Here is a 24,795-nt window from a genome sequence, read left to right on the forward strand (position 1 = left end):
TAAACATACAAACCTGAAAGCTAACACAGCCTACTGGAAGGTACTTGTGGTCCTCTAACATGCTGAGGTACTCCGCTACAAGTGCCGCTGCATGGACCAGGCACATGGCAGCCTCCGTGTAGCACTTGCGCTTAGTGTGTTTTTCTGCCATGTTTTGAAGCCAGGTCAACCGGAGGTCGGGCGAAGTCTGATATCCTTTTGCTAGTCTGAAATATTTTATAATACAAGCAATGTACAAAAATTAAATACTAATATTAATATCCAATATTTGTCCTTCACTGACTGAACCAAGATAACTGCCTCTTGTCGATATATCAAACATGCTGATTTAGCCATCTTCAACGGTCACTTTAAAAGGGAACCATATGTATCTGAAAAAGGCAGCTCAATAAAAGTTCTGAAGAACTTTTTGACATCTCGACCTGAAACGTCAGTCTGAAGAATGGTCACGACCCTAAATGACACCCATTCCTTCTCTCCAGGGATGCTGCCTGTCCCGCTGAGTTACCCCAGCATTTTATGTGTATCTACGGTGTAAACCAATACCCTTCCTTTCCAGCTCAAAAATATGTTCATTCAATACTGAAACCAGGACTCATGGGCTCCCTCTCTTACCCAATCTCTTCTCTTTTCAAATGTTGAGAAATTTCCTGTGCATGCCTGATTTATTTTAGTAAAACACAAAGTGCTGGAGGGACTCAGCAGATCAGACAGGAATAGGCAGACAACATATCAAGTTGGAACCCTTTTTCAGACTCCAGTCTGAAGACCTTAAACATCATCTGTCCATTCCCTCCACAGATGCTGCCTGACCCACTGAGTTCCTCCAGCACTTTGTATTTTGCTGAAGATTGTAGCATCTACAGTCTCTTGTGCCTCGATTCCTTTACCAATAAACCAATGGTTTCCTTTCATCCAAGACTGGTTAGAATTTGTTGAGATTTAAATGCAGTTATAAAATAAAACTTTCTTTGTGATCGATCAGATACCCTTTCTCATTATTTTTCATGGCATTTATTTTTTATTTTTTTATTTTTATTTATTTATTTTTTTGTTTATTTTATTAGAAGTTAATACAGCACAAAACAGTACAGTGGAACCTAATTTTAGGTGCCAACTATGTAATACCGTAATCCATTCTATGTACAACCTCTAGTTTTATGTTATAAGAAGGAAGTAAGCAGGACAAGAAAAAGAAAACAATAGAAAGAGGAAAAAGTGGAAAAATAGATGGTAGAGAGTAGAAAAACGTGAAGTGTGTATATAAAAAATAAAAAAGGAAGAGAGAAAGTGGAAAGAAGCAATAGAAGCGAAGGCCCTTTAAAAGAGAATTTTTCAAATCTATATTCGGAGATGTAGATCTATCCGCGTCATGAACTTGTATTCATGGCATTTAGAGATCACCAGAAATCTGCAGGCTCATTTGGAGAAATGCATTTAGTACCTTCGCTACCAAACACATTTTCAGCAGACAATTCTGACAGATATTATGATGGTTAATGGCTCTTCTAGGAATATTGACCAATTTTGTAGTCAGAAGCACAGTGATGGTATTTGCCACATTTGCAAACATTTTACCTACAATGATCTCAGTAGCAGGAAGTTTATCTTGCCTACATTGGTTGCTATTAGGTATCAATGGGATCTCCAGCATTCAAGTACAAATATGTCATCAAGTGGCCTAGCACGGTAAAGAATCCTAACAAACAGCAGCGCAGGGAGTCCAGTGTTTCCAGTGGTAGATTCTGCAGCACAGAAGACAGATTTTGCAACCTTGAGCTAGTGCAGCTGGTAATGGTGAGCTGGCTGAAAGGCTGACCATCTGCAGTTTTCAGGGTCAATTTATTTGTATAGTTAACATGAGCTCTCAGCACAGCTTTTGGCCTTGTGCTAAAAGGTTAAAAAGATAGAGGATATGTAAAATATCTTTAGGAGCTTAAATCTAAATTGCATTCGCCTAATTTGAACGTAAATGTGGGGTACATGGTTAAATTTGGCACAATGATTGTCACAGATATCGTGGGGTAAAGGGCCATGTGCTGTCCTATGTTCTAAATACTACTTTAGCCTTTACGAAGGCCCAAGGGCCAGTTCAATGGTTGCTGATGTGGGTATAAGGAGAGCTAAGCTGTGTAGTTGTTAGAGCACCCACCTCAGTGGACAGCAGTGCACCATGCCTGTCAGAGGTTGCTGCCATGTTCTATTTTCTGAACCAAAGCTAATATTCACTTGTTACTGCTGGTTTAGTATTACAATTGGGGACCCTTTTTCTGAACCTGTAATCCCAGCACAGCCACCCACAAGTGGCTCGGGGAGGTAGTAACGCAAAATATCCCGCGCAAATAGAGGAAGGAAGAAACAGGGATAATCATGGCCCCATAGCAGAAGCACCCACGTTCCGGGGCTGGAAACTGGAAGTATCCTGAGCTAATTCTGCTACCACCATCATCTATTGTGACAAGAGATGGCTTCCACTGATTGTCGCCGGAAGCTTGCGTCCTTTACAGGACGGATGATGACAGCTAGATCAACATTTGTAACAAGATGGACACGAAAAGGAGAAGAAGGGATGATCATTGTGAGTTAATTGTAATCTTCACTGACCTACCTGATACAAGGTTAGTAGTTGTGAGATTAAAACAGAAAATGCTGGAAACACTCAGGCAACATTTGTAGGATGAGGAAAAAAGTAATAATTTCAGATTGAAGACCCTTCCTCAGAACTGGAAGGAGAGAAAACAAGTTTGTTTCAAATTGCAGAGGGATGAATGGGGTGAAAGGAACATCTATGATAAGGGTGAGGCCTGGGTTGTCTTTGTTCTCTCTGTCCCATCCCGATCCTCTCTGCAAAACTCTTATCTTCTCTCTTTTTCAGTTCTGACTAAAGGGTTTCAATCTGAAACATGAACTCTTTTTCTCATCCACAGATGCTGCTTGACCTGCTGAATGTTTTGTAGCATCTTCTGGTTTTGTTTCAGATCTGCATTTCTGAATATTTTCATTACCAGTGGAGAGACATTTAGAAAAAAACTGAATGCGATTATATTTTTTGCATGTGTTTAGATACCTGTACATCAGGTCCATAAGCATCTCAGGATCCTTTTGGAACTCTCTCATTTTTACTGTGTCAGACAAGATACTGTTGAGGTTTGACAACAGTTCCTCCACCTGAAAAGCAATAAAATACTCATACAATTTGTAAACGAGAAAGGCTAATATATCCTATCATCAACACATTACAATGTTTCTAGAGGTTTTCCTGATTATAATAAGGTTAGGGAATATCATTTTAAAGAAATGCTCTCACCAATTTTCTCCTTACTTTGATAACATAGTTTCATGGGAGATGGAGGAGGTGGCTCGTGGATATATCACATCTATATTTACCATGGATATGGATGCTAGGGAACTCGGGGGTGTTAATAGTGATTAGTAGAACTACTTGGCTTAAAGAGAGTCCACAGTACAGAAGAGGAAGTGCCTACCACAAGTCTTAAAATGCACAAAGATGGCTAAATCACCAGGACCTGATCAAGTGTATCCTGAGACATTGTGGAATGCTGAGAGGGTCCCTGACAGAGATATTTGCCTCATAGATAGCCACAAGTCAGAAAAGACTGGAGAGCGGTGAATGTTGTGCCGCTCTTTAAGAAAGACTGCACCAAAATGCCTGGAAACTTTAGGCTGGAGAGCCTAATATCAGTGGTGGGTAAGTTATTGGAGGAAATGTTGAGCCACCCACATGAGCTACACACATTTGGAAAGGCAAAGACTGATTACAGATGGTCAACATGGCTTTATGCACGGGAAACTGTCTTACAAATTTGATTGAGCTTTTTGAAGTGAAGAAGATTAATGTTGGCAAGGCGGTAAGCATTGTCCAATAGATTTTGGTAAGGCTTTTGACAAGGTACCACATGGTATGCTAGTGTGGAAGTTTTGATCACATGGAATCCAGGGTGAGTGAGCCAACAGGATACAAAATTGGCTTGAAGGTAGAAGACAGAGGGTGGTGGTAGAAGGTTGTTGATCAGACCGAATACCTGTAGCAAGTAGCGTGCCACAGATCTTGCTGCTGGGCCACTGCTACTGTAATTTATATTACGATTTGGATATGAATGTAGGTAATATAGTTAGTAAATTTGCAGATGACACTAAAATTAGTGGTACATTACAATGGGATTTCAATGGACTGGGATGAAGAATGGCAGATGGAGTTTAATTCAATTAAGTATGAGATGCTACATTTTTGGTAAGACAAAGCAGGGCAGGACTTACACAGTAAATGGTAGGGCACTACAGAGTATTATAAAGACATAAGGGCAGAGGTGCTTAGTTCCGTGATAGTGATGAGACAGGTAGACACGACGATGAAGAAAGCATTCGGCATGCTTCCCTTCATCGGTCAGTATAATCAATATAGAACCTGGGATATCATGTTACGCTCTACAAGACATTGGTAAGGCCATATTTGGAGTACTTTGTACAGTTTGGTTGTCTTGCAATAGGAATAATGTTATTCAGCTGGAAAAGATTCCTAGGGACAGATTATTGGGACTGGATGGTTTGAGTTACAAGGAGAGACTGAATAGGCAGGATCTATTTTCAGCATAGGGGGTTGAGGGGTGACTATGCAGGTTGATAAGATCTTGAGGGGTACAGATAAGGTGAAATGATACCCATACAACAGACAGCAAAAAAACAAAGTACTGGAGAAACTCAGCAGGTCACCTATTCTTTTTCTCCAGAGATGCTGTCTGACCCGCTGAGTTACTCCAGCTTATTGTGTTTATCTTTGCTTTAAACAGCATCTGCAGTTCCTTGACGACGTTTTTCTTGCCGTTTTTGCTGTTTTCATTTGCTGTATTATTTATCTGATACGTTGGAACTCTGCTCGAGCAGTGCGCCTGAAATTTTGTTGTATGTTTTTACAATGACAATAAAGTGTATTATTATTATTGTTATTATCACCCTAATATTTATTTCTGGATAGAAAAGGAATAATATTTATGAAGGGGTGACATTCATGAAGGTTAATAATGAAGTGGAATATGTACTTGTAGATGCTAGCGGCATGTGGAATGAAGCAAAGTTACACACATTACAAAAAAGTACAAAATCTAATTATTACATATACTTATTGCAAGGATGCTCTACCTGAATTGGAAACATTGTTGGCTGCATTTCCTCATCTTCCTCTGCATAAGCCAAAACACTTCGCAAAGATCGCCTCAAGTATTCTTCATTAAAATCGGATGACTTACCAACTAGAGACGCTAAAGACATGGTGACTTGCATTTTAACTCTGGCAAAATTCTGTAAAATACCAAATCTGTGTATTAGCAATACTACTGCACACTCTTTAATTATTTTGTTAATGGACAATGAACATTATATTACGTGCATGTGGTATAATTCAACATTGCTTGCAAATTAGCCTGTTCATTATTATGTGGTAAACTTTTGGAATTATTTTGCCATTGTGAGTAAACTGCGCAATTGGATCTAATGGCAAACTTACTGCATTTATAGTTTAAATACCACACCTTGTGAAGACAATGGCCATTTGGTAACCAGGAGGTGTCACATCTGTGTGAAAAACCTCTCTGTGAAGTTAAACAGTGAAGCCACGGCTGTCACAGATGGAACAGCTGCGAGTCAGTAAATGCACATTGTCTGATGTAACTCCTTGCTTGGAATGGGAATGTATTGAATATTTCCACTGAAAGTGGTAGATCACTTTATGAGAGAATAATATATTTTAATTAACATTAAATGTGAATTGGATTGATTAGTTAACCTAAATAACTAGATGCTGAAGTGGAGTATTTAAATAAATCTTAGAATAGCAGTTACTCTTCTGTTTATTAAAATGTGAATTAGATGAATCGGTGACGGTAAAAAGTTGGATATTTTAATGGAACATTTTGCGTGAAAATGTTTTTGAGGTGGATATCTGATCAGGCTGGGAAAATTAGCAGAGAATTGTAATATCTGACGATTGAAATAGTGAGATCATGTTGCAGATTGAGTGTCAAATGAAAAAAATTCAGGCGATTAATTTAATGCTTGAAGAGTGTATAGAATAGCTACCAGCAAATATATTGCATTTTAAAATGTTGGCCTACATTGTACAGAGCACGATTCAGAGGTTCAAGTAGGGAACAAGCTCACGGAATGATAATGTTAGCGGGGTCCCTTCTTCACAACCGGATCATGCAGACACCGCCAGTGGGTTAGCTGGGAAGCCTGTCAGTTACATGAACGCTAATAGGTGGGAAGGTTGCATGTTATAGGCCACAGAAAACAGATGGCCTTGTCTTGAATGCAGCAGAAGGCACTCAGCCTCAGCCTGCCTGATCAAGATAATTGTCAGGGCATGAACAAGAGGGTGCAAGCCCTGAAGAAAAACACAGCTTACAAATACGGTGGACCCCCTTTTCCTGGGGCCTATTATAGACCCAAATTATAAATGTGCTTTCCTGACCCGTGATGACTATGTGGAAGTGTGCAGCATTATGCATGCCTTATGATACATTGTACCACCAAATTTCTATTCATCGAGAGTTTACTGCTTTCAAAGGGTGTTCTAGTGATAGCTCTACCTCAATTGCTTCACTTTGTAAGCCACAACATGAAAAGGTCTCTCGATCCCATATGACCCAGGTCCATAGTAAACATTGGGAGCAAAGTTCGGTCTCTGACACCACAATTTACATCTACAATACATAGGGGAAGTACCTGAGGTAGAAGAAAACGAGCCATAATCTTGCATTTACCTATTGCCAGCATCCTTTTGCAGCTGCCAGTACTGTAAAATAAATGTGACCGGTGTTTCAACCTGGGGAATCCTATTTACCTATCAGTCCTCAGACAGTGGTTAGTCCTGATGGAAATGGCAATAGTTTGTGATAATGCCAACGCAGAATGGCAGTGAATTTCCACACCAGGATGTGATTTTTATTTTTGGCTTACAATCACTCTACAGCTGGTATTATATTTACTTAATCGGAATAAAGATGCTTACACTGATTATGTTGAAGCTTTGCCTCATAAGGAGGTAGAGTGTGGCGCAGGCATGAGTACGGGTGCTGTCAATACTGCTGCTGCAGTGGTGTAAGATTCTTTGACACATGTCGGAACACTGCTCTGCCTCCTCCTCAAACAACAGATCCGCATACTGATGGAACAAGGAAATAAGTGAGTCAATATTACTAGAGATACACAGCATGGAAAGAGATCCTTTGCCCACTCAACCCATATCAACAATATGATTTATAATCTTTCCATAACAGGAAGGCAGATTACTATCTAAATGGCGTCAAGTTGGGAAAAGGGGAAGTACAACGGGATCTGGGTGTCCTTGTACGTCAGTCTATGAAAGTAAGCATGCAGGTACAGCAGGCAGTGAAGAAAGCGAATGGCACGTTGGCCTTTATAGCAAAACGAATCAAATATAGGAGCAAAGAGGTCCTTCTGCAGTTGTGCAGAGCCCTAGAGAGACCACACCTGGAGTATTGTGTACAGTTTTGGTCCCCTAATTTGAGGAAGGATATTCTTGCTATTGAGGGAGTGCAGCAGAGGTTTACAAGGTTATTTCCTGGGGTGGGGGGGCTGTCATATGCTGAGAGAATGGAGCAGCTGGGCTTGTACACTCTGGAGTTTAGAAGGATGAGAGGGTATTTCATTGAAACATTTAAGATTGTTAAGGGTTTGGACACGCTAGAGGCAGGAAACATGTTCCCGAGGTTGGGTGAGTCCAGAACTAAGGGCCACAATTTAAGAATAAGGAGTAAGCCATTTAGAACGGAGACGAGGAAACACTTTTTCTCCCAGAGAGTGGTGAGTTTGTGGAATTCTCTGCCTCGGAGGGCAGTGGAGGCGGGTTCTCTGGATGCTTTCAAGAGAGAGCTAGATAGGGCTCCTAAAAATAGCGGAGTCAGGGGATATGGGGAGAAGGCAGGAACGGGATACTGATTGGGGATGATCAGCCATGATCACATTGAATGGCGGTGCTGGCTCGATGGGCCGAATGGCCTACTCCTGCACCTATTGTCTATTGTTTATTGTCATATTCTCATCAACTCCCCCAGCTTCTTCCACACAATTAATTCCTTGGCCCCTCCTCAGAGAATTAATGACCTCTCTCATGACTACAGGTGATCTGGAGGTTAGTATGACATATCTTATTTGATATGACAGACATCGGATATTTGACAGTTCCGTGGGAACCTAAACATTTATGCACTGCAGTGTGTACCATTGAAAAATGCACTGCAGTTACATGCCTCGGCTACTACGATACAATAGAACTTTATTTATCCCAGGAGGGAAATTGGTCTGCCAACAGTTACAAAACTCATGATTTCTAACAAAGACAGAAAATGCTTAGGAATAAGGCCACCTACTAGTTTCCCTCTAAGTCTAAATATAATAAAAACAGCAAAGGTAATTCTTCAGATCTCAGTTTCAGGTGGAGATGTTGCAATGAACTAATGAATTAAAAAGAAAATGACCTCTAAAACCAGAGATGATGGATCAACCCATTAAAACATCAAAGGTTATTCTTAACAAAATATTTGCACGCTGTGATTAGAAAAGATATTAAATGATTTTGGTTTACCTTGGTTATGAGAGCTCGCAGTGTGCTGAAGCAATGTGTTAGGTAGTAAGAACTTTGATTACAACCCAGACTATGAAGAAGAACTCTGAAAACACTTCCCAAGACATTGTCCTTGCAATCAGACATTGAAATTGCCTGCACAATGGGAAGAAATAAGATTTCTAGATCATTTTAGATTACTCAAATCCATTGAACATAATTCACAACATATTTTTGCAACTATCTATTAAAAATGAGCGCTTTCAATGTCAAGACCAGGAACTGGTCCAAGAATAATTTCCTCAGCTGTTTTGTTACAAGCCCACCAAGAACTAAACCAGAGAAATAAAATATTTCATTCATTTCAGAAACTATGTTAAAAATATTAATCTGCTACATTGCAAACATAGCAGAACATTTGAATTGTGTTAGAATTTTACATGTGTAGTTTCAATTATGATTAGTAGCCAGTACTCACAAGGTATAAAGAAAATGTGAGCAATGTAATTAATATTTTGTGAAATGAAACACAAATTTGTATTACTTTATCATTGTCATATGTGCACATATCATTGTCAACAGTGAAAAACTTTCTTTGTGTGGTATCTTGTCAAATCATACTATACACGAGAACAATTAGGTCATATTCAAGTACACAGGTAGTGCACAGGGAAAAATACGAGACTGCAGAATATAGTGTTACAGCATTGCAGATACAGAGAAAGTGTGGATAAAAAAATGCAAGGGCTGCAATGAGGTAGGTTGGGAGATTAAGGCTACACCTTTAGTTTAAGAGAGGCCTATTTGGTCATCTGAAAACAGTGGGAAAGAATCTGTTCCTGATTCTGGTGGCACATGGTTTCAAACTTTTGTTGGAAATACTCAATAGGCAGCAATTGTAGAGAGAAAAAACAATGAATGATTTGGAATGATGACACGTCATCATACTTTTTGAATATCATTAGAAGTCAGCCGAGAAAGATTTCTGTTTTTATGTTCATTCTTTTATGATCACTACACCTCAAATCAAAAGTTAGTTTGGAAGCAATTCACCATCTGTGCTATTCTGCAACCACAATAGGAGAAAATGACTCACAGATGCTCTCTTACTAACTTTCTCACCCCAACAAAATATCTAGCAATGAAAAAGGAACGAGCACTTCAAAAGAATATGTAAGGCTGGTGATAAATGAAACTAGCCTGAGACCTTTTCTGGGCAGTATAGCATTCTTTGCTTTTGAAGTGGACAATTCTAAATATACACATATATAGGGCAGCACAGTGGAGCAGAAGTAGATTACTCAATCCATTGAACATAATTGCCTCACAGCACCAGATACCCAGGTTCGATCCCGATTGTGGGTGATGGCGCAGAGTTTGTATGTTCTCTCTGTGACCCTGTGGGTTTTCTCTGGGTGCTCCAGTTTCCTCCCACATTTCAAAGACCTACATGTTTATAGGTTAATTGGCTTCTGTAAATTCCCCCTAATGTGCAGGATGGAAAAGTGGGATAACATAGAACTATTGTGCAGGTGATCGATGGTCGGCATGGACTGGGTGGACTGAAGGGCCTTTTTCCACGCTGTATCACTAAACTAAACATGTTATGTTGGTACATTTACTTTATTTGCCTCAACACTAAAGAATAGCACAACAGACAGTACGGTGGCGCAGTGGTATAGTTCGACCGTGACTACGGGTGCTTGACTGTTTATAGTTTGTATGTTATCCCCGTGACCCGCTTGGGTTTTCTCTGCGAACGGCTTCCTCCCACGTTCCAAAGACGTACACGTCTGTAGCTTAATTGGTTTGGTATAAATGTAAAAAAATTGTCCCCAGTGCAGAATAGTGTTAATGTGCAGTGATCGCTGGTCAGTGCAGACTCGATGGGCCAAAGGGCCTATTTCCGCGCTGTATCTCTAAACAAAACTAAACAGTTATTCTTAAATCCTGGTGAAGGATATAGCCAGACTTTACTTGAAGCATTCAGTTGCAATTTTATAAAAACTATTTATCTTTCAGGATGAAAGTTAAATAATAAAATAATGTTATTTATTTATGGATGCATCAATAATGGAGGATAGTAATGTCCATATACCAATGTTACCTGTATAATTATTTCCAAGGTGTCTAAAATAATCAGATTAGCCTCAGTAACAAGATTTCCTGAGATCAGAGCTTCCTGATCCAGGTCTGCTTTGGTCCTGTGTAAAAAACAAACAAATTAATTGGTTATAACTTCATTATTCATGTCATAAATGATACTAAATTTATAGCTAGTAGTTAAAATCTTTGTGACAATAAGATGGGATATTAAAAAAATATTATTACGCATAACTGCAAACTTTTCTATTGACATATTGATTTTGATATATAAAAAATATGGATGAAACATGAGAAGCCTGATCCTAAAGATAGTTCATGTATAATTATTTAGCAAGAGGGAAGAAATATAGGGACAGAAGACTTTGTGGAAAAAACTGCAGTGTAAGGTCTTGGCAGCTCAAAGCTTTGACACTATTCGTGGGGCAAAGGTGTTGGGAGATACATATACAGGTAAGGTTTTGAAGGATATGGGCCAAATGCAGGCAAATGGGACTTGCTTAGCTGGGGCATCTTGGTCAGCATGGACAAGTTGGTTCCGTATGACTCGCATCCCTTGTCTGTAATTCCTGTCGATCATGTAAACCCCAGCACAAAGTGTAGACTTCCACCACAGTGAGGAGGTGTCTGGTGAACTCACTGTGGTGGATGTTAAATTTGTGTTGACTATGTGTTTTGTCATTTTTTTTAAATTATATGTATGACTGCAGGGAAACAGAATTTCGTTCAGACCGAATGGTCTGAATGACAATAAACGAATCTAATCTAATCTAAGACTGGACAATCATATGTGCAGGAAGTAACTTTATTTACTCAAACTCAAGTTCAGACACTGAGTTTGTGTTCCATTCTAGGCCCTGCGCTCTGAAATGATAGACTTTGGAAAAGGTGCAGAATATATTTCTGAGAATTGTTGAGGATAGGTGACTTCACTTATGTGAATAGAATGGTGAACTCAACTCATCCCCTGAGATGAAAGAAAATAAAGAGGAGAGATGTTCAAAGCCATTAATTGTTTGTTAAAGGTAAGGACTGTTTCCAGTACAGAAGCACAAATTAAGCTAATTGCCAATGGGACAGCGATACCACAAGAATATTTTTACACAGTGACTTGTTAGATGTAATGTGATAAAAGGACATTGAAAGTAGATTCAATTGTAAAATTTATCAGGCAATTGGGGAAAAAAAACATTTGAAGGATTAGAACTTTGAGGGTTGTGTAAAAAGAGAAAGGCGAAAGAACTAATTCCGTCAGACTAGTGATTATGAACCAACTGGAATCCTTCTTCCTTGTCTTATTACATGATTCTACATTGAAAAATTATTAATTTTGTCTACATACTTTTCATGCCTCTCATTGCCCTGTCGCCATTGTGTTTGATCTTTTCTCCATCGCAGGTTTTCATTTATTCCAAAGTTTCTTTCGTTTCCTGAAACAAGTATTTGGAAGATTTGGAAACATATCTCTGCTAATTTTATAAAAGGCTGCATGGTGCATCATTCACTAATCGTGACAAAAATGAACTCAAATTCAAATTTTATTTTAAGCTATTAATAAAAGGTGCAAATTCTGTGATCTTGTACTGCTAATGCTCAACTCCCGATCTGTGAATTGCCAATAATATCAGTATATCTGTTATAAATCACATTAAATTTATGGCCATTTGAATTCTTGATCTTCCTATTTATGTTGGATGACCTTGGATCTTTTTTAAACATGCATTTCTTTGCAGCTATAACACTAAATTCTGATGCGATTCCTTATTCTCATAGTCTCTGTTTCTGCTGCCTTTGCCCTAAGATGAGTCATCCTCTTTTTTTTAGTAAATGTGGCTTCCCCTCTGCTGTTGTGGATGGAACCCTCACACATATCTCCTCTGTGTCGTGAAGTTTTGCTTTTGTTCGCCTTTCCTCCAAATGGAACAAGTATAGCGTTCCCCTGGTGCTCACATTTCACCACCATCCGACGCATACAACACAGCATTCGCCAATGTTTCTGCCACCTTCAACGTGATCCCACCACCAGAAACATCTTCCCGTCCTCGCCCCATTCTGCTTTCTGTAGAGGCCACTCCCTCAACTCCTTGGTTCACTCATCCATTCCCACCCAACCTGCCATTCACGATGCTGTGGTAGTGTTGTTGCCTTATCGTGCCAGAAACCTGGGTTCGATCCTGACCATGGGTGCTGTCTGTATGGTGTTTGTACGTTATCCCGGTGACAGTGTGGGTTTGCTCCATGTGCTCCAGTTTCCTCCCACATTCCAAAGACGCACAGGAATGTAGATTAATTGGCTTCTGTAAATTGTTCCTAGCGTGTAGGATAGAACTAGTAGATGGATGATCGTTGGTTGACGTGGACTCAGTTGGCTGAACAGCCTGTTTCCATGCTGTATCTCCAAACTAAACTAAACTAAACTAAAACAAAACTGTCCCAGCCCAGGTACTTTGCCATCCAACCACAGGTGATATATTGTGATACCTATCCCCACACCTCTTCTCTCACACCCAACCAGGGACCTCGGCAGTCCTTCCAGATGAGACAGAGGTTCAGATGCACTTCTTCTGACCTCATCTACTGCATCCTGTGCTCCGTATGTGGTCTCCATTATATCAGAAAAACCAAGTACAGACTGTGACCAATTCGCTAAACACTTGCACTCTGTCTGCAAGGTCTACTGGATCTACTGGTTATTAACCATTTTAACTCCCCTTCCCATTCCCACACTGACATCTCTGTCCATGATCTCCTCCATTGCCCGAATGAGGCCACACACAAGCTCGAGAAACAGCACCTCCTATTTGGCTTGGATAGTTTACAACATAATGGTACAAACTCTGAATTCTCCAATTTCAAATAATACCATCGCATTGCCCCCCATCTTTTTCCTTTCCCCAGCGCGCATACATTTCTCCCATTTTCAACGAGCCTAACCTCCCTGCTCCTTTCCCCTCCCTCTTATCTCCCATTCATGTCCCACATTTTCCCTTTATCCCCCCCCATTTTCCCCTCACCCCTATCCCCCTCCACCCATATCCCTCCCTCCAGCTTTACATTTCACTCCTCCATTTATTTTCTTATCTGACATCCTTTTGTCTCCTTTTTACCTATAACCTTTGTCACTTACTTTACCCATCTGCCAATTAACCCCCTCCCTCACCTGTATCCACACACCCTTGGCCTGAGCCTTGTCCCACTCCATCTCCCTTTTCCACCTTTCTCTCCCCCCCCTCCCCACTCCAATTAGTCTGAAGTCCCAAAATGTTGTCTGTTCATTCCATCCACAGTCCCCGCCTGACCTGCTGGGTTCCCCCTGCTCTTTCTTTTTCTCACGACTTCAGCACTTTCTTTTGCACTACCTGATGTACTCGTGTATTGTATGATTTCCCTGGATAGCACATGAAACAATGTTTTTCACCGTTTCTCTGTAAACCAATACCATTTCCATATGTAGAGACTTTATGTTAGAGAAGAGGGGTACAATATTATAGTCCTGTCTTGACCGGTAGTCCTTGCTAAGCATATAAAATTACCCCTTTTGTCTTAGGGATCAGATAACTGTTATTACACTCATCATCATTGGTTATTCTCATGAATCCTATTCCCCACTTATGGTCATTATTCTCATTGTGACAGTGAATATCTACAATTAAAGCAATTGGTTTATTTATGCGTAGCAAGAATAAGTATCTCACCTGGTCCACGGCATCGCTTCATCATTTCTCCACGGGCTCCTGCATTTCCCAGAAGCACTTCTTCCAGACGTGCTTTGGTATGTTTGCTCTTTTGCAGAGCTTGCGTACTGACTTTATCTGAAGTTGCTTTGCCCTGAAACAAAGCGATACAGATTACTGCTTTCCCCCACAGATTGATTGAAAAACACAGTGTGGAAACAGGTCCTATAGTCCACACCATCCATTCACACTAGTTCAATGTTATCCCATGTTCGCATCCACTTGCCACACACTGTGGGCAATTTTACAAAGGACAATTAACCTACAAACCCACAAGTCTTTGGGATGTGAGGGGAAGCAGAAGCACCCGGTGGAAACCCACACAGCCACAGGGAAAACAGGTAAACTCCACACAGACAGAACCTGTGGTCAGAATCAAACCCGGGTCTCTGGTGCTGTGAGGCAGTCAATTCTAAACTGTGCCATAGTGCCGCGCTGTTATAATTTCTCTCTCTTCCAAATGTTATGTTTGCTACATTCTTGTGCAGTTGAAAATAAATAATCGGTAGCCTGTGCTATACCAACAATTGACTCTCCAGGCATTAAGTTAATCACTGGAAATATTATTGCTGTTGAACATAAAAATATATTTATTCTTGTGAACTGCATTTGAGAGGATAAATATCATGGGTCTGAAATGCCATAGATTTCATTCTTCTATTTTAAGTTTAATTGGGACATATCAGATGGGTCTGTTGTATCAGCGTCCAGCTGGAGGTGTTGTCCACATCGTTCCACACACCCGCAAAATGGGTTTGGTGCACAGGGTAGGGGTTGGAAGTTAGTTCAATGTGACACGTGTCAGCAATTACTGTGAATACGGCACTTCTAGATAAGTCCAATCTTTTTGGAAGGCTTAAGCATTGGTTTTATCTGAATTCATTTCATGGAACAGATATCATGCCTTCACAGGATATCATGCTTCACTGATGCTAGAATCTTGGGTAAAAAAACAACTGCTGACTCTGCAGGTCAGTCAGCATCTGATGTGGGAAATGGACAGATGACATTTTGAGTCGGAACCCTCCTTCCGACAGTATCTCCATTCTGCTCATCATAAATTGACAGAGTATTAGTTGGTAAATTTTTGAAAACTCTTGAATGGAGTACACCAAAGATAGACACAAAAAGCTGGAGTAATTCAGCGGGTCAGGCAGCATCTCTGGAGAAAAGGAATAGGTGATGTTTTGGGTCGAGACCCTTCAGTCTGAAGAACAGTTTGAGTTACTCCAGCTTTTTGTGTCTATCTAAGGTGAATGTGAATGGTGACAATAATCTTTGTGAGTATTGACACAAGACGGGCAAATTTAACAATGGACAAAATCGTGTGTACTCACTATCTTGAGTCTGCATGATGTTTTTCTAAGTATTAATGAGCATAGGTATATAAAGGCGTCAGAGCATACTTCAGTACAAGCATGTGCATAGTATTTATGCCTAAATAAATGTAGATATTGACCACTGAAATAATGTCAATGTTCTCTTGTAAAGACATGATATCTGCTCTATTAAATGACCAGATAAAACCAATGCATGAGCCCCTTCAAAAATGTTGGACATTAAAACCACATCTAGAAATGTGATATGTATAGGAACTGCAGACACATCTCACAGTGAACTAACTTCCAACCTATACCCTGTGTGCCAATCCGATTTTGTGGGTGTGTTGAATAATGCAGACAACACTTCAAGTTTGAGTCTGCAGAAAATGTGCTCATGCTACTGGGCTAGATGTTGTGTCTGAAAATATGAGTGGCATCATAGATATGGCATAGTCATCATGTGATAGAGCATGGAAACAGGCCCTTCAGCCCAACTGGCCGATGTTGACCACGATGCCCCATCTATGCTAGTAGATGACAACATATTATCAAGTTTTCAAGTCAAGTTATAAAAATATTAGTTTGGAATACTCACAACTTTTCCAGAAGTTTAAAAGAAGATAATATGCAAGAAATCTGAATTCATATCAAAAATTGCAACAGATGCACAACTGCTAACATTAATGAAGCTGAAAGTACTGACAAATGACTGTACTTTCTGAAATTCAATAATTTCAGATTGGTACTGGAAATGTTTGAGCTTTCATCTACTGTACATCTGGATGCAGTGTACTTACCCTATACTCAAAGCAGGAAACACAAAGATAGAGCAGGTCTAAGATCTTGTTGAGTTGTGATACAGGAAGATCTGAAGCCCATTTTGTTAGCAGAGTTTGATCAGCATTCTTCAAGATCCATAAGAAAGAAATCAGCAATGTCCGGCTTGCATCAGCAGCCAGTGGGTTAATTTGTTTGCTTTGCTGCAGAGAAATGAAATGAAACATTTATTAAGCATGCAAAATCCTAATTTCATACCACTGAAGCCAAATTGCTTTAAAATGGGTGGTTTATTTTTCTGATGCTTCAACTGAGTATATGCTGTTAATTTAAATTAAGTGGACATAATGTATCCAGTCGACTTTATGACCAATGAATCGAGTGTACCAAACAAAGCACACGATGGTTCAATCATGTGTACTTGAGATTCTCAGACAAAGGTCAAGGACAAAAAAAAACTGGCAACATAGGATGAAGAAATTCTTCACTGCGTTCCGTTTGCCTGGTATAACATTGGAGATTGAGAGAGACTTAGAAGCAATGGTGGGGATGCACACATTTACACTGTGTACATGGGATGGATCAGGAAATGAAATGGGCAGCAGGTTGGTTCTGGATTTCTGCAGATTTTGTGCTAACCCCCAACCCCCATCCCCAGGCATATTTACATATTTGGGGTTCTAAATGAATGCAGAAAATGTGCAATGAGTTAGCTTAAATATTTTTGTAGGTTACTTCAAAGCATTTGGTTGCAGATAAAAGATTGCATGTGTGCGATTAATGGATCTTTTACTGCTGGTGACTGACTGAGCTGTTGCAAGACTTTATGCTTTGCAAGATATTCTGGCTATCTGTGCACTACCATAATTTTTCAAGTACAGGTAGTTATGCTATAAGGTGTGTTTCCACAACACAAAGTGGATATAATATGATTGACAATATACATTTCTACCACATTATAATAGATCTGCATGTACAGAATTTTTCAGTTTACTTTTAATATTCTGCTGCATTTGTTACAAAGTGGGGAAAAGAATCAGAACTGCTGGAATGGGATGATTTTCTGTGCATATCTAACACTTTGTCACAGAGCAAATCCCATTGCAGTCCTGTGATTGACTGCTGAACAGAACTGTAGTTGGAACAGAGACAAACTAAGTTCAGACTACATCATTTTTGTACCAGGTCAGGAACCATGAAGCTCAACGCTGGTGCATTCCACAAAGAGATGCGAGTTTGTTGAAATTCCTTTATGTTCTATTTTTATCACACTAGCTAAAATGTAGTAAGTACTAGCGGCTCTTATTTTAACGCAGTTAATCAGGACCCTAAAAATAGGGTAGAAGGATACCAAACTAATTTGGAATTTTAAAAAGCCACATTAGTTACCGTCAATAAAACTATAACAGATTAAAAAGAACACCACAGTAGAATGGTGAGGTGCATGCTCTGCCTTGAGCTTCCATACTTCAAGAGAAGTTGTCAAGCAAAGATATGATAAATCATAGGGAAATTTAACTTGTAAAAATTAATTGTTGGGATATGGATGTTGATTGGAAGGCGAACATTTCATTCCTAACTGTAAATTGTAAATAATTTAATTGCAGACAAATTACCCTGGAGAAAGATGCTGCAGAAGAAATGAGAAATTACAGAAAACAACATGCATTGAAATGAACAAACATAGTTGGAGTTATAACACCATCGATATTCTCTTCCCATTTGCTTCCACAATTATAGGAGGCACAGGATTATAATATAATAAATAAATTTATTTGTATAGCACATTTAAAAACAACTCACGTTGACCAAAGTGCTTTACATCAGTGCATGTACGAATTTGGTACATACAACGGTAGACAGACCTAACAATACATACATAAACTGTTTACAGCCCCCCCTCAGAGGGGCTCAAATACGCTAGGGAGTAGAAATAAGTTTTGAGTCATGACTTAAAGGAGTCGATGGTGGGGGCAGTTCTGATGAGCAGCGAATGCTATTCCACTCCTCATCAAACATCAGACAACAAATATCTCACCAGATTAGACAATTACAGGAGAACACAAAGAATGGCTACTAATTTGTTCTTGCCCGTTATCACACAGCTGAGTCCTATTTATGTTGATGGGGATGAATGTTGGAAGCTGGGCACAATGTGCAGCCCCTATCTTACTGCACATTCACCACATTTGCTGAGGTTAAACATCATCTCTTTTAATCATATAATAGTGTTTAAAATGGATGGATCAATAATCACAGTTCAACGATTACCATATAAACAGTCCTCGATAAATCTTTTGGATATGACCAGGTAAAATCATGATATTAGCATAAAACATATATATTTTAAAAAATATATAAAATTGATATTGTTCAAAAAATACGACTTACATAGAAACATAGAAATTAGGTGCAGGAGTAGGCCATTCGGCCCTTCGAGCCTGCACCGCCATTCAATATGATCATGGCTGATCATCCAACTCAGTATCCCGTACCTGCCTTCTCTCCATACCCCTCTGATCCCCTTAGCCACAAGGGCCACATCTAACTCCCTCTTAAATATAGCCAATGAACTGGCCTCAACTACCCTCTGTGGCAGAGAGTTCCAGAGATTCACCACTCTCTGTGTGAAAAAAGTTCTTCTCATCTCGGTTTTAAAGGATTTCCCCCTTATCCTTAAGCTGTGACCCCTTGTCCTGGACTTCCCTAACATCGCTCCTTCACTCCATGCAACATGTTTTGCAATAAGATGTACCGGAGAATCACACGTGCCATTGGGTTACTTGTGACACTCATCATTGCGATGGTTACCACCAGTCTAATCAAATGTTTTTCTTTAGGATCTAAATCATAAACAAATGCTTTGGAAGGATTCTCAGCATACCAGTGATGAATATGATATTCCAGTATTCCTCAGCATTGTGTTCACAGGATTTCCAGCTATCATCAAGGCAACTGAATGATTGATGGGGCTCACATCTGTGTCACCATCTGAACCACCTGGACGAGTCTTCTTGGAGTGAGCATCTGAAAGACAAATATATTGATTAAAGTGCTGTGATGGTGAAGTTTAACCTATTGGTACCAGTGATGACAATCATTTCCCAAAAGTTGTTGGAAAGAAAATATTCATGTGAAAATACTAAACGACAACAACAACCATTTTTTCTCCCATTTCTTTCTTCCGGTCATTAGCACAATGTCTTGTCAATAGACAATAGACAAAAGACAATAGGGGCAAGAGTAGGCCATTCGGCCCTTCGAGCCAGCATTCTGCATTTAATGTGATCATGGCTGATCATCCCCAATCAGTACCTGGTTCCTGCCTTCTCCCCATATTCCCTGACTCCGCTATCTTTAAGAGCCCCATCTAGCTCGCTCTTGAAAGTATCCAGAGAACCGGCCTCCACCGCCCTCTGAGGCAGAGAATTCCACAGACTCACAACTCTCTGTGAGAAAAAGTGTTTCCTTGTCTCCATTCTAAATGGCTTACCCCTTATTCTTAAACTGTGGCCCCTGGTTCTGGACTCCCCCTGGAGCCAAGTCCGAATTTGGGTGGAATTCAGCAGAAATGATAATATATACTAAAGACCCGTTTCGGTCAGAATTTGTTTTGTAATAGTTACAGTTTATACAGTGGTGCAGATTTAAAACAATTAATAAGTTAGCATTAACAAGACCTACACCGGTGTTTAACCCAATTCTGCTGGACGTATTTTAACATTATACAGGAAGAAAGTTGAGGTGGTCTGGATTTGATTTGATGGTCTTCATTATCAGGCAACCTTTTAGTATTAATTGCCAGAATGTACCTATGAAGGGCAAGTACTTATCCGAAGTACTGAAGAGCAGCTATGAAATCTGATCTTAGTACAAGTCTCTGTCTGTGGGAAGGGAGATAATTTGCAGGAACTAATTTTCAGGTTTTCTCACCTATGGAATCCAATTCTTGCATTTCTGCAGAGTCATCATGCTTTTCTTTGTTTCGAGACTGAATAACATTTGTTGAAATACAAGATTAAAATAACCAACTCTGAACACCACTGGGAGTTTGTGTTCAGAAGCATCATAGGTCAGAGACAGGGTGGTGAAAAGCAGCCACATTTCCATGCACATATTTCCTCCTTTGAATTTCCAGCAATCCATGAATACATAAAATGTTACCATAGCTACTCATGCCCTATTATACTCTCACTGTAACAGATTATAATCATGTACCTGTGAAGTCATAGATCTGTGGCAGTGCATCCATGATGATCCCTATGAGAGGAAGGTATAAGGCAGCTATCTTAGTTTTAATCGTTGGTTTTGAATAGCGGGAGTCTAGATCATGTGAACACAGGAGATTGAGTACTGCATTGACAGCCTTCTTCTGTACTTTTGCGATCCTGCAGGAAGAAGCAGATATCATTTAGTTAGTCATTTTTGTTCCATGTTGGTTCTGCATTTGTCACCAATAAAGAACAACTAGACATCTCCCTTTCTTTAAGTTTATTTTGGGCCTAATCAAAAAAAAAATAATTATGATCAGATATTACGTATTATGACTGACACTTATTAAGAAGACTCTCAGCTCCAAACACCTATTAAAGCAAATTAATTGTGCCGGGTCAGGAACTTATTATATGGGGCTGCACAACGTATGGTGCATAGGAGTTGAATAGTTGGAACAATGGTTCTTCCCACTGTAGAAAAACCTAGCATGGGAGAGGTGTCGGAAGACTTGAGGCTGACCAGTGTTATGTCTCTATTTAAGAAAAACCTGTGAACTGTAAACTAACCTCTATGGTAGGGACGTTGCTGGGGAGGGTTTCTGAGGGACAAGATGTACATGCATTTAAAAGTCAGGGGTTGATTAGGGAAAGTCAGCATGGTTTTGTGCAGGTTAGATTGTGTTTCATGAATTTGATTGAGATTTTGAGGAAGTAACCATGAAGGTTGATGACAGCAGGGTCATAGACATAACCTCTATGGAATTCTGCAAAGCCTTTGATAAGGTTCCCCATCATAGGCTGCTATGGAGGGTGAGATTGCATGGGATCTGGGGAGAGCTATCTATCTGGATACAGAGGTGGCTTCATGGTAGCAAGTAGAGAGGTGGTAGAAGGTTGTTTATCTGACTTGAGGCCTGTGACTAGTGGTGTGCCTCAGGTGGCGATGTTACAATACTTACCTTCAGCGGCGCTGCAGTTCTGCCACTGGCCGTGTGTACGACTTTGGTGCCCTTGAAAGGGGGGGGGGGGGGGGGGGGGGGGGGGGGGGGGGGGGGGGGGGGGGGGGGGGATTAAAATGCCGTTTTCTCCTGCCTGTCCGAGATGGGTTTCCTCAGGCTGCCAGCTGATGCAGAAAAATCGTTCCAACTTCCGTTTTCGGAAGTTTTTTTTTAAATCCCGGGACAATTTAATCGCTGGAGTAAAATAAAAAAGCTATCTCTATCGCCCTCAATGCCTACAATGGGACGGATCTCACGTCGGGGACAAAACACGAGGTAAGTCGTCTATTTTACATATAAACTTGCTTCTTAGGATGACTTTAATCAAAATTTCCTTGGCGAAAATGTGATTTTGGCCCCATCCGAAACGGCAGTGATTTTCCTGCCGATATAGGGTTCAAATTCACCGCAACCGTAACGTTCCAATTGATCGCGTTCCACAAAAACCCACTCTCAAGATTATTTAAATGCTCATTAATTTACGGGAATTAAACATTAAATTCCTTCCATTTGGCCTATAAATTCATGACAATGAGATTTAAAAATCATGTTATATTGTGAATTCTTGTGTGAATGTTATTTGGCCATTTAGGCTATTTAAAAATGTTACCCTTTTCTTAAGAAATGGATAAATGTTTAGATCTAGTAATTGAATTTTTTAATTAGCTACAATTAGGTAACTAACTAATTATATGCTTTAATTTCAGGTCATCCAAATAAGATAGTTTCATATTTGTTTCAGAATGCTTCAATCTATAATAACTGAAAATTTCATTCAGTTCTCTTAATTTTTAGGAAACTTATGGGCTTCTGATTGTCCTCGATCACAGCTTTTGTGTTAAGTCAAAGGGAAAAGCAATAGGGAACAAGATGCTAATTTCCGAGTATGAAAATGGCCATAACATTTTTAATACTGAAGATATGAAAGTGAATTAAGTGTCAAATTAAACGTCTTTGTATGCTTTATCTGATGGGGTAAATTGCAGACTTGATTTATAAAATCTCAAAATTTTGTAACAATGCTACCTCAGGTTCTGAGCCCATTGTTCTTTGTCATCTTTATCAATGATTTTGATGAGAATGCATTAGGTATATGATAAAGTAAATCTAGGTTGTAGCATCGCCTGTGTTATCAAAAATTACAGTGGGATATTGATCAGTTGGGCAGGTGTGCTGAAAAATGGCATCTAATTCAGATAAACATGAGTTAGAGTTTAATTCATATAATGGAGCTTAAATCGGTTATGTGTGAAATGTTGTGTTTTGGGAAGTCAAACTACGGCAGGACTTTCACAGTGAATGTAGGACACTGATGTACAACAGATAGATCAAACACAACATCACATGTAGATAGGGTGAAGAAGGCTTTTGGCATTTTGGCCATCATCATTCAGGGAACTGGCTGTAGAAGTAGAGATGTCATGTATAGGAAGGAACTGCAGATGCTGGTTTAGACCGAAGATAGACAAAAAGCTGGACTAACTCAGCGGGTCAGACAGCATCTCTGGAGAAAAGGCCAATTACCTTTCTCCAGAGATTCTTTCTCACCTGCTGAGTTACTTCAGCTTTGTGTGTCTATCTAGAGATGTCATGTTACAGTTTGCAAGACATTGGAAATGCTGCACATGGAGAGAGTATTGGGTTCAGCTTTGGTCACTGTACTAGCTGGTAGGAATGCATTGTAAATTTACAAGGATGTTGCCAGGACTGAAAGGCCTGCACTATAGGGAACAATTGGGCAGGCTATGACTTTAGATTCAGATTCAATTTCAATTTGGAGTGCTTTATTCCTTGGAGCAGGAGGCTGAGGGGTGATCATGTAGCGGTATATAAAATCATGAGCAGAACAGGGTGAATCCCAAGATAGAGGAATCAAGAACTGGAGTGCATAGTTCTCAGGTGAGAGGGAAAAGATTTAATCGGAATTGAGGGGCGATTTTCATACAAAGGATGGTAGTTATATAGAAACATAGAAAACAGGTGCAGGAGTAGGCCATTCGGCCCTTCGAGCCTGCACCGCCATTTGATATAATCATGGCTGATCATCCAACTCAGTATACCATCCCTGCCTTCTCTCCATACCCCCTGATCCCTTTAGCCACAAGGGTCACATCTAACTCCCTCTTAAATATAGCCAATGAACTGGCCTCAACTACCTTCTGTGGCAGAGAATTCCACAGATTCACCACTCTCTGTGTAAAAAATTATTTCCTCATCTCGGTCCTAAAAGTCTCCCCTCTTATCCTTAAACTGTGAACCCTAGTTCTGGACTTCCCCAACATCGGGAATAATCTTCCTGCATCTAGCCTGTCCAACCCCTTAAGAATTTTGTAAGTTTCTATAAGATCCCCCCTCAGTCTTCTGAATTCCAACGTGTACAAGCCGACGTGTACATATATAGAACGAGCTGCCCAGAAAAGACCAAAGGTTTAGAGAGATATGGGCCAAATGTAGGCAAATGGGAGTAGTTTAGATGGGGCATCTTGGTCATCACGAATGAGTAAGGCCAAATGGCCCATTTCCATTCTGATTTATTCTCTGAAAGCCAGCAACACTTTTCTGATCACAAGATATTTTCATCTCCATAGTTTCTCCATATGTCATCTCCATATGTTTCTTCTGTTTTCTTAGTCTCTCTTTGATGCTCACTAATCTCCACTGCTCCATGACTTCTGCCAAGGTTGAACTGCACTAGGATCACCTGAGAGACACAGGATTATCAGCGGGACTCCTTACATTGCTTTCTCCTGTTGAATCTAGCCTTGACTCCGCACATGGTATTAACTGTAAGGATAAACATGGAATGTTTTCTCTGAAGGGTCGGCGGCTGAGGGGAGATCTGGTAGAAGCATTCAAAATGATGAGAAGTGTAGACAGGGTAGACAGTCAGAATATTTTCCCCCTCGTGTTACCCCTAAACTTCTGTCCCTTAATTCTCAAGTCATGTCCCCTTGTTTGCATCTTCCCTCCTCTCAGTGGGAAAAGCTTATCCACGTCAACTTACTGTCTATCCCTCTCATCATTTTAAAGACCTCTATCAAGTCC

At 40.0% G+C, this 24,795-nt stretch overlaps 1 protein-coding gene across 1 annotated transcript in view; it reads right to left on the reverse strand.

Moving 5' to 3' along the window:
- Positions 1–24,795, reverse strand: part of dock8 (dedicator of cytokinesis 8) — a 192,763-nt gene that overhangs the window by 21,201 nt on the left and 146,767 nt on the right. Inside the window, 11 exon segments of the mRNA XM_055632820.1 lie at positions 14–206; positions 3,068–3,168; positions 5,158–5,316; positions 7,028–7,180; positions 8,624–8,758; positions 10,710–10,806; positions 12,048–12,135; positions 14,401–14,533; positions 16,559–16,741; positions 19,423–19,565; positions 20,757–20,926. Of these exon segments, the coding sequence (XP_055488795.1) occupies positions 14–206; positions 3,068–3,168; positions 5,158–5,316; positions 7,028–7,180; positions 8,624–8,758; positions 10,710–10,806; positions 12,048–12,135; positions 14,401–14,533; positions 16,559–16,741; positions 19,423–19,565; positions 20,757–20,926 (1,555 nt within the window).

The sequence above is a fragment of the Leucoraja erinacea genome, chromosome 3, assembly GCF_028641065.1.
Source record: "Leucoraja erinacea ecotype New England chromosome 3, Leri_hhj_1, whole genome shotgun sequence".
NCBI classification, from domain to species: Eukaryota; Metazoa; Chordata; class Chondrichthyes; order Rajiformes; family Rajidae; genus Leucoraja; species Leucoraja erinaceus.